Here is an 11,321-nt window from a genome sequence, read left to right on the forward strand (position 1 = left end):
GCAGGGAAAAAAAAAGGATTAGTTGATGACTAATATCCTCATCATTCAACACGAAAGACAACTCCATACATTTCGCTAAAGAATGTAAAATACGCCGGGCGTTGTCTTCTATATTTGCAAATGAAAATTATATTGGTCATTTGCTTATATGGTGGATTGGCAGAATTGATAGAGTCGCGTGCGAAATATCACGCAGTATTTGGTTGCGCTAATATGCGTTACGAGTTCATATCCTGCATGAGTGCTTATAATTTTCTTTCTGGGTGATAAAATAACGTCGAAGTACAGAGGTTGTTATAATCTACGATACCTATTGCCAGAATGAATATTTTATACTTGCTTTCTCATATTTTAATAATTAAATAGGTTTTCATTTAACATGACTTCTCTAAATAAAGAAAGTGATTTTTTATAGATTAAATATCCCAATCTTTGCTGGCTGTTCAGGAAAAATTAGTAGAATTTAAATTTAAACTGGCTAAAGAATAAAATAGCTGGACACCTAGTTTAGAATGAATCCAAACGGAAAGAACTAAAGGTATCTCCTGTACTGAGTCTCGAACTATAAAATATGAAAAGTATATTTCTGTCAAGTGATAAAATATTGCCTATCTGTATATCAATGTGCGTATATATATATCTGTAAAAGTTTCAATAATTATACTGGAAAATAAATTCCTAAACATAACTAATCTCTTCCTGAGCCTTCAAAGCCTGCAGTAATTTGACTTCTCTATGATCTTAAATGGGTTTTGACTTAACAATTGACAACTACCAGTTGATTGTAATTTTGCTGCCTTTATTCCCCTGGTGAGCGATGATCAAAGAGATGCGTGATCGAATGCATCCTAGTTGTGACCATGCTGTGTTTTCTCTATGTTAACCCAGTACACACTAACGTGCCCTTCTTTGAGGCGGTAGATTATGAACTGAGGAAGATTTGGTTTCTATTTTTAACAGGTCAAGTAACCACATAGTGGACACCCTCGTTGGCTGAAAAAGGAATATATATATTCAGTTTGAAGCGAAGAAGCTGCATCCTTCACTAGCTTTTGATTTAGCTAAATAGAATGGTAAATTTTCGATGCGAGAATTCTACTTAGAACATTACTTAAATGAAAGTTGATATTGAATTTATATTTTGAAGTCTGCCTCTTCTGACAATTTTGCATTTTCCGTTGGACAATTTACGCTGTACACCGTTTGACATGCGCAGTGACATATTGCTCTCTGGATTTACTAATTTCTGCCAAAATGTCTACACAAAGACAAGTCGATATTTCTACATTACCTTTACCTCAATTAAATCAGTTGTCTCAACAGTTAGACCAGGTAACGGCTTTGATAACATCTTGGAATGGTTGTTTATAACAGTTATTGTTTGACTGACAGTTTTTGTTTTTAATGAAAGAGTCGAATTTAATTTCCTGATCCGTCATTGTAGATACCTACAAATAAAATTTTAATTTTTCTGAAAGAACATTTGAATATATTAAAACAACTTTACTTGATAAATACTTATATAATTTATTCATCAATAGCTTATGAAAAACCTGCTTAAATTTGGCAGTGTTGTTTTTCGTAAAGCAATTTCAATCTCGATGGCTATGAGTTATTTACCTCGCTGGATTTTGTGATATTTCATGAAACATAATAGAATATTTAAGTTTTGAGTGATAGTGTTATTTAAATTACGCTGAAACGACTGTGGTGATATTCAGTTTTAAATATCTTGTCGGATGAATTAAATACTGTTCAATATCCATCTTAATTCTACAAAAGAAATGGAATGATTAAAACTGGACAATTTCATACAAACAGAATGGCAGTTTCTGTAAAATGTTTTTTTCCAATTTTCATAAAATCATAACAGGAGTAAGGCGAAGAATATTTCTCAATGTATATAAGGGTTCTAAATAAACTAATATCTGATCTAATTATTGGTTGAACTGAATATATGGGAAGAGTACAAAATGATCTAATTAATTATATGATGTTTATAAATGTAATTTATGAAAATGGTCTGCCAGTATCATTTGTTCAAATTAACATCATAAAAATATCAGTTTTAATTAATTTTTATTGCAACCCATTGATTGATGCAGTCAGATTTGGTTCATTCAATTGCCATGATCTTTTCTTTAACAATTCAAATTTCTATTTTTTGTTTAAATATCTCTTTAATCTTTTAATATTTCTGCATGATCCCATAGTAAGTTGTAATATAACGTAATGAAATACAAGATATTTGTAATTTTTCTGAGATATTAATCTGCCCATGTTTGTAAATACTCTATGATCAGACGATCTAATTAAGATGTGCGTTTTAAATTGTTTCATTATCAAAACTCCTCAATATTTAGGTTGGGTAATATCACGAATTACTAGTACGTTAATAGTATTTTGTTTCAGTGCTATTCTCTACTATAGAGTATATCTAAATTTCAGCTAGCACTCTATGAATGCGCCTTGTCTCTCATATACAATATCTTCGTGGACAAAAAAAGAGGAGTCAGCTGAAATAATTTCTTCAGTGATTGAGTACCTCCGTGGGGCGCTACATATACATCCAATATTACGAAGTAAATCAGGTAGATCGGCATATTTGGTAGCCTGTTTGATCAATACATTATTGGTGCATTTACAATATTTTGTTTCAGTGCTATATTACATTATATCTATAGATTTTAGCTAGCATTGTATGAAACGAACAAATGTAAGCATCTTGTTTTTATATACAATATTTTCAGGGACAGAAAAAAAGGAGATCAGCTGAACTAGTTTCAATCCTAAACCCTTAATAATAGTGGAGTTATAAGCAGTGGGCAGTTGCTGATGAAATCCCAACAGAGGACTAAAACTATTCCTGCTGATTCCATTATTCATGTCCACAATAGTATACTTTATAGAGTATTTATGGCATACAGTCATAAATATTATCTTGAGTGCAACTGGATGTTTAACGACAATGTCCAGAGAAAATAATTAGCTCTCTGTAACAATGCAATAAAAGTGTTCCCTGATCTGTTGTGGTTAAGCATCCAGTTGCACTTGGATCATCCAATGTAGAAGTTCCAAACAGTCACAACAGTGAAACGTATATAAGAACATGATATAAACTTAGGTTTATTTTAATTTCTCCAACATTTGCTCTGTATATCATAACCTGTAGTACTATTAAGTATAGTAGTTAACCACGGTACTGAAAACAGGGTGGATGATGATAATCTATATGGAGCTCTAAACTTAACAGTAAGGTCATACATCTATTTGTATACGAAAGGTAGGCTATATATATATATATATATATATATATCATACACACATAAATGATGTCCTTTTCCATCTACTAAATTCACTTACAAGGAATTGGTCAATAGACACTTTCCAAGGTGCTTGCTGTGGACTGAATGCAAATAAAGCAAAACAAAACCATGTAGTTGAAAAGCAAGCTTCTTAACCATAAAGCCATGCCTGTACTCCTCTCTTGTGTGTATGATGGACTCTCCTGTCAAAGATGATGTATGAGCATTCAGCCTTTGCCAAACAACCTGCCCAAATGATTTGTTTATAGTGATCAAATGTATTGCTGTACTTTAGCTCACTCTCTCTATCAAATCAATGTTGTCTGAACAAGTGCACCATGCACTACACGTTCAGTGTCGAAGTGATCACAGAGCAATGTGAGATGAAGTGTTTTGCTCAAGAACACAATGCACCACCTGGTCTAGGAATTGAAACCACGATTTTGTGATTGAGTGCAACATCCTAACCGCTAGGCCATGCATCCTAAGCATATAATGTTAGTAAAGAATAAAGTAAGTTATATAAAAATAGTGTACACTGATTATATACTTTTTGATGATATAATGAAAACCTAATATTTACTTTTCAAAAAAGCCTAAAACAACCAAACTTTTAGTTGCTGTAAGATTATTTTGTGATCAGTTTAATATGTTATATTTTCTTTTACCTTTTGTTTATTTCAGGAAATTGAATTTCTAACTCTTTCTTTAAATCAGTTGAAAGTAGCTCAAACTAAATTTAGTGAATCTCAAGAATGTCTTAGTCAAGTCACCAAGCAAAATCTGGATAACGATATTCTTGTTCCTCTTACAGGATCTGTATCCTTTTATCACATTTGTGTATCTCGTGTTGTTGTATGCAAATCCAAACTTTTATGTGAGTTCCTCAAACATATCTTATGGATGGATTCTCTATTCAATATTGTTATTATTTAATGACAGTGGTGGTGGGGGTGTTTTTCAGTTACTTAATAGTGATAATGTTTTAATAGATGATTTAAAAAGAATCTCTGGAAGTTTGTCAAGTTAAAAATGACAAACTGGACAAATTTATTCATCTCATAAATTCATGAGCACCATTAAGCTTTTGAGGGAGTTATCATCATCATCATCATCATTGTTTAACGTCCGCTTTCCATGCTAGCATGGGTTGGACGATTTGACTGAGGACTGGTGAACCAGATGGCTACACCAGGCATCTGATTTGGCAGAGTTTCTACAGCTGGATGCCCTTCCTAATGCCAACCACTCCGAGAGTGTAGTGGGTGCTTTTACGTGCCACTGGCACAAAGGCCAGTCAGGCGGTACTGGCAATGACCATGCTCAAAATGGTGTATTTTACGTGTCACCTGCACAGGAGTCAGTCCAGCGGCACTGGCAACGATCTCGCTCAAATGTCTTTACATTGTATAAAATAAAATAAAATTTTATTGAAGAGCAGACTCTGAAAACTTATGTAATATGCCATTCTATTTGACAAAAGAAAACAGACTTCAGTTTTCTAGGAGTAAAATAACTGAATATAATCAAAGGAGATTAAAAGTAGATTTGCATGTTTATTGTCTTTAAGCTCCTTAATGTTATTTCTAGATGTATGTTCCTGGGAAATTATCTAATGTTGAAGAATGTTTAGTTGACATTGGTACTGGATATTATATTGAAATGGTTTGTATTACTTCGTTTTATATTTAAAAAAAACCCAAAGCAAAACAGAAACATTAAAACTGTAAATTGAAGATTGACATATAATTATAAAATGTATGTTGTTTGAATGTTAAATTTGTAAATTTGCTGATGTTGACTTTGCCATTTGCCCTTTTGGGGTTGATAAAATAAGTACCAGTCACACACTGGAGTCGATGTAATCAACTAGCCCACTTACCCAAAATTTCACATCTTGTGCCAATAGTAGAAAGGATATTAATAACTTCAGTTGCATACAGTCTGTTTAGCACAGCTGAATTTCTGCTTTTCTGACAACTGTAGTTATATATAATTGTGGTAAACATAGAAAGACATGGTAAATGAGATGAAACATGACACAAATAGTTGCACTGGCATTCAAAATTTCATTGAATCTCTGTTGACAATTATAGGTTATTAATAAATTTTAGTGTAGGTGCAAGAAGTTAGCTTCCCAACCACATGGTCCTGGGTTTAGTCCCATTGCATGGTATTTTGGGTGTGTCTTCTGCTATAGCCGTGGGCTGACCAAAGCCTTGTAAGTGGATTTGGTAAATGGAAACTGTAAGAAACGTGTGTGTATCTTGGTGTTTGTCCTCTCAGCACTGCTTGGCAACTGGTGCTGGTTTGTTTGTATCCCCATAACTTTCCAAAAATTAACTGATAGAATAGTTACCAAACTTAAAATTTAGTACTGGGGTCAATTTGTATCTTTGTGTATGCCCCCCCCCCCCACCACTGCATGACAGCCAGTGTTAGTTTGTTTATGTCCTTGTAACTTAGCAGTATGACAAAAGAGACTGACAGAATAAGTACCAGACTTTTAAAAAAAAATAGAGCCTTCAAGGGGGTTTCCCAGCATGGATGCAGTCCAATGACTAAAGCAAGTAAAAGTTTAACAGATTGTATCATGAAAGCAGAAGTGGATAGTATATAATAATCTTCTTACTAATATGCATACAGTAATCTTAACCCAATCCTCTTCATTCAATCTGCATCTTCTGGAAACGAAGCATAATTTTTATATTAAATTACACATAATCTTGCTGTTCCATAATATATTAATTACACGAAATGTTATTATTATATATAAAAAAAAGGATTAAATGATAATGAATTAAAATAATTTTGATAACAAATATTTCAGACAGTAGATTCAAGCAAAAAGTTTTTCAAGAGGAAAGTAGATTATATCACCAAACAAATAGAAAAGATGCAGCCACTTTTACAAGATAAATACAGGATGAAACAAGGTAAGCTCACTGCAACATATATATATATATATATATATATATATACGCATACACACACTTAAGTCCTCTCACATTCTGAGATGCATAAGGTTGTCAGCTTTCTCTGGTGTAGTTGATCTGATGCTGTTCTTTCCATTCCTCTCCAACTGATTCTCATGCATTTGAGGTCTTTCTGGAATGGTGATTCTTGTCTGGTCTTTGTTCCGGTGTCCAGCAGGTTGTGGAACATACAGACAATTTCTACTATTTGGGCAATGTGACAAGCAGTGTTAGAAGCATAGAAAGTAATACGAACAGCAGATTTGGCAAAGCAATGGCCATCCAACAAATGTGCCACATCTGAGCAATATGAGGCATCAGTGTTGACATGAAGGTTCATTCGTATAGTGTAATAGTTCTACAATTGGTTCCGTATGGAAGTGAAATTAGGAAAATGTTGGTGAAAGTCGTCAAAAAGCTGGATGTATTGTATTAGCAATGCCTGCAGAAGATCCTTGAAGTTACCTGGTAGAATAGAATTACAAATGTAGAAATCCATCTGTGATGGAAATCCCAACCAGTGCAAAATACCGTGTGCTTTCTATGTTAATTGAACATTACTCTGTGATGTTCAGTTAGCATATTGAGAGTCCATTGTAATAACTGTTGGGTGAGTGAGAACAGGACACAGTATAGCAGTGAAACATAAATGTTGTTTAACCCCAGTTCAATCCTGATTGTGCAGATATATGAGAAACGGCTGTTCAGCCATGACCATTCCTTCTTTCATTTGAGGCAGAGTGTATCTAAGACTGCATTATCCAATGTCTTTACTGCTTTTTTTAAGGCTATGTGTTGACTGTATCACCATTGCAAGCTGAACATTTCTCTGGCTATGGTTAGTAGACATGCACCAAGGTCATGTGGATTTGTTTTCTTGTTGAAAGCTTAAATGAGACTTGTGCTTCAATGGTAAGCAGGAGAGTAGCATAGTAAACTACAAATAAATTGCCGGAAGGCAATGGGAAACCAGTTCTGTATATTTCACAAGAAAACACTCATGAATCTTAAGAATTTGGCATAGAGGTCTCTGCTAATGCCTGTAAAACAAGCACAGCATGTAAAGAAAAAAAGAGAGATCTTATCCTAATTGCAAATGACAATTTACACATAACCTTAATGGACAATTATGTAAGCAAAAAGAAAAAACAAATTTATACTGCAATAAAAAAAAATTCCATAAACGAATCTTGAATGTTTTTTTTCTTTTTAGTTGTCATGGAATTATTACAGATGAAAGTTCAAGCTCAACTGGCTGCTCAACAAGCACCCAGTACAGTGAATTCATAAAGAACAATGAAGTTAAAACATTGTTACATCTTCAATAACTAGCAAAACAAATAACCTTTGAAACAACATCCCTTTAAATAAAAAGCTTCTACTGGAACGCTTGCTAGTCTTTATTTATTAAAAAGTTTGAGAGAGAAAATGTGATGTTTTATTCTGAGTTAATATTTTCAATTTTCTTATTAAACCTTTGAAAAAAATCTAGTAATAATGTTTTTCATCATCATTGTTTACCATCCACTTTCCCATGGGTTGAAAATTTGTTGAGGTGGATCTTTTATGTTAGATGCCCTTCCTATTGCCAACTCTCACCTGTTTCCAAGTAAGGTAAATATTTCCTATGACCAGATGTGTTTTCATGAGAGATTTTGTGTGCACAGTCTGTGACAGACCATGTCTGTCCTTGGCTGGCCTCAAATCTCACCTGCGAACCCATGGAAAACAAACCTCACCCAGCTATTCTGATTATATGTCTGTGCACACGTTTGAATGTGGTGTGTGCCAGAGGGTTTGTAAATCCAATGGGGGTCTTAAAAGACATGTTAGGATCCACAATGAGCAGAACTTACTTGCAGGTATTGGTAGTGCAAATCAGAGGTGCAATCTGTGTGGGTGTTTTTTTCAAAACACTCTGGTTTAAAAAGCCACATCAGACGCCATGAAAGGGCTAAGGTGTAGGTGCAGGAGGTGGTCAAACTCTGTTTAAGGAGTAGACAACCACCATATATATATATATATATATATATATATATATATATATATATATACATATATATGTATATATATACACATACACACACACAGCAGGCTTCTTTTAGTTGCCATCAATCAAATACACTGAAGGCTTTGTCAGCCTGAGGCTATAATAGAAGACACTTGCCCAAGGTGATGCACAGCTACAAATTATCAAGTAGAGGTCAAAGGCAAAATTTAGGTTTTATTTTGACTATTTGGAATACCACATCCCTGGGCATAGTCAATTACACTAATCTCAATACTTTTGTAATTCCTGAAGTGGACCACATTTGAACTGAGAAGGCAAAATGACATTTTATCCAACCTCTGATTCTGCCCCTTTTAGGTTTAATTTTAAAGCAAAATTAATGTTCAGAGGAAAAAATGTAAACAATAACATTACACAGTGCCTTAAAAATCATCTTTGATTTTCTAGTGACCATTTAAAAAAAAAAAAACATCTTTGTACATGCCTTCTTTTCTAATATCCCAAACCTTTAATGTAAATTGAGAAATTACTATGAGTAAATGTGAAATATAGTTAAATTAGTGCTGACATAAAATAAAAAATGGGAATCGTTACACCCTCGCCTCCCGACCAAATCCAGTTCAGTCGGTGGGGTCTCTCCATCAATGTGTTCTCTCTACACCTGAAACCAACTGGCATACAATCCTTCCTATTAAATATGGGAGACAACTTAGGAAATATTTCTGTAACTTCCCATCTGTAATTATCAGTATCTTCGCAATATTGATGCCTTATTAAATAAACCATTTTGTCAACTCACTTTATACACTGGAACATAAACATACTTGCTAGGTTCCAGTAGAACTATACTTTACCAATGTTTAATCCTTTAGCATTCAGATTACCCCTTCAAATGTAATATTTATTCACACTTCATTTAATCATGCTTTATCTTACAGCATTCAGATTTCGATGATGTAATCATTTATTTTTAGAAACGTACCACCGGCATGAGGGCCAGTCAGGCAGTTTTGGCAACAGCCACACTCGAATAGTGTTTTTTACGTGCCACCTGCACAGGAGCCAGTCCAGCGGCACTGGCAACAATCTCGCTTGAATGTTGTTTTTCATGTGCCAGTAAGGTGACGCTGGTAACGATCACGCTCAAATGGTGCTTGTTATGTGCCACCGGCATGCAAATTTTATTGTCCAATAAATGAAGTGTATTTATAAGTGGGCTAGTTACACCCACTGGCATAGGCCATGGGTTATAGTCTCACTTGGCTTGCCGGGTCTTCTTAAGCACAGTATATTTCCAAAGGTCTCAGTCACTAGTCGTTGCTTCGGTGAGGCCAAATGTTCAAAGGTTGTGCTTCACCGCATCATCCCAGGTCTTCCTGGGTCTACCTCTTCCACAGGTTCCCGCAACTGCTAGGATGTGACACTTTTTCACATGGCTGTCCTCATACATTCTCACCACATGACCATACCAGCCCAGTCGTTTCTCTTGCACACCACATCTGATGCTTCGTAGGTCCAACTATTCTCTCAAGGCACTAACAGTCCTGTATGCACACTGACATTACACAGCCAGCGGAGCATACTGGTTTCATTCCTTGCAAGCTTACGCATGTCCTCAGCAGTCACAGCCCATGTTTCACTGCCATGTAGCATGGCTGTTCGTACACATACAGTCTACCTTTAGTGAGAGGCTATTTGTCACCAGCAGATGCAAGAGCTCTCTGAACTTTGCCCAGGTTATTCTTATTCTTGTAGCTACACTTTCAGAGCATCCACCCCTGCTACTGACTTGGTTATTAAGGTCATGGAAGCTATCAACTACTTCTAGTTTTTCTCCCTGGAATGTGGCAGAAGTTGTTCTCTGCACATTTTCAGTGTTTATTGCTCCTGAGCATCTGCCACATACAAAAACCATCTTCCCAGTTAGCCTTCCTTTGATATTGCTGCACCTCTTATGTGTCCATAGAGTTTCTGCCTACGGCTTTTCTTCAGATCGAGCAGGGTCATCTACCTGAAGGGGTTTGTGGTTTGTCTACCTTTCTACTTATTAGGACATTGGTTTTCACTAGGTTGACTCTAAGGCCCTTCGATTCTAATCCTTGCTTCCACACCTGAAACTTCTAGTTCTGAGAGTGACTCAGCAATTAGAGCAAGGTCATCAGCATAGAGGAGCTCTCAGGGGCAACCTGTCTTGAATTCCTGTGTTATTTCCTAGAGGACTATGATAAATAGGAGGGGGCTGAGGACTGAAGCTTGGTGGACCCCTACCTCTACCCGGAATTCTTCTCTTTACTTGTTGTCAACCCTCACCTTATTGATAGCGTCCCTGTACATGGCTTGTACAACTCTCACTAACCATTCATCTATCCATAGTTTCCTCATTGACCACCAGATAAAGGATCGGGTGACCCTGTTGAAGGCTTTCTCCATGTCAACGAAAGCCAGGTACAGGGGTTTATCTTTGGCCAGGTATTTTTCCTGCAGCTGTTTTACCAGAAACCTAGCATCAGTGGTGCTTTTCCCTGGCACAAACCCAAACTGCATCTCGTCTAGACTGACCCTCTCCCTAATTAGTTGGGCTACAACCCTCTCCGTGGCTTTCATTACCTGATCCAACAGTTTGATACCTCTGTAATTATTTGTATCTAATGTGTCACCTTTACCTTTGTGGCAGTTGACTATGGTGCTACTACACCAGTCACTGGGTATGACTCCATGTATCACCTGGTTGACTATGCTATAGCTGACACTGCCAGATATTTTGAGCATCTCTGCAGTGATTCCTGGTGGTCCAGGGACTTTCGGCAGGCTCTCTTTCTCACATTCATTCTCTTTATTTAGCAACCTTTCATAGTGGCGTCTCCATACCTCTCTCTTTGCAGCCTCGATTAATGCAAGTGAACCATCATCCATGTGGACACATTTCTCTCCTACGACATCACGATTCTCTCTCACATACTGTCTTGCAACACAAAATACCTCAAGTCCTTGGTCCTCACAGTGCAGAACATTGGCAAACTTTTTATCTTC

General features: G+C 36.0%; 1 protein-coding gene across 1 annotated transcript; it reads left to right on the forward strand.

The window, feature by feature from the left end:
* Positions 1-27: 27 nt before the first annotated feature.
* Positions 28-7,667, forward strand: LOC106880473 (prefoldin subunit 5). The gene is made up of 5 exons (XM_014930412.3): positions 28-1,332; positions 3,990-4,124; positions 4,896-4,970; positions 6,136-6,241; positions 7,494-7,667. Exons 1-5 carry the CDS (start codon positions 1,255-1,257, stop codon positions 7,568-7,570), a joined length of 471 nt encoding a protein of 156 aa, XP_014785898.1. The 5' UTR covers positions 28-1,254; the 3' UTR covers positions 7,571-7,667.
* Positions 7,668-11,321: the final 3,654 nt, after the last annotated feature.

The sequence above is a fragment of the Octopus bimaculoides genome, chromosome 4 (genome assembly GCF_046866305.1).
Source record: "Octopus bimaculoides isolate indiv1 chromosome 4, ASM4686630v1, whole genome shotgun sequence".
Lineage (NCBI taxonomy): Eukaryota > Metazoa > Mollusca > Cephalopoda > Octopoda > Octopodidae > Octopus > Octopus bimaculoides.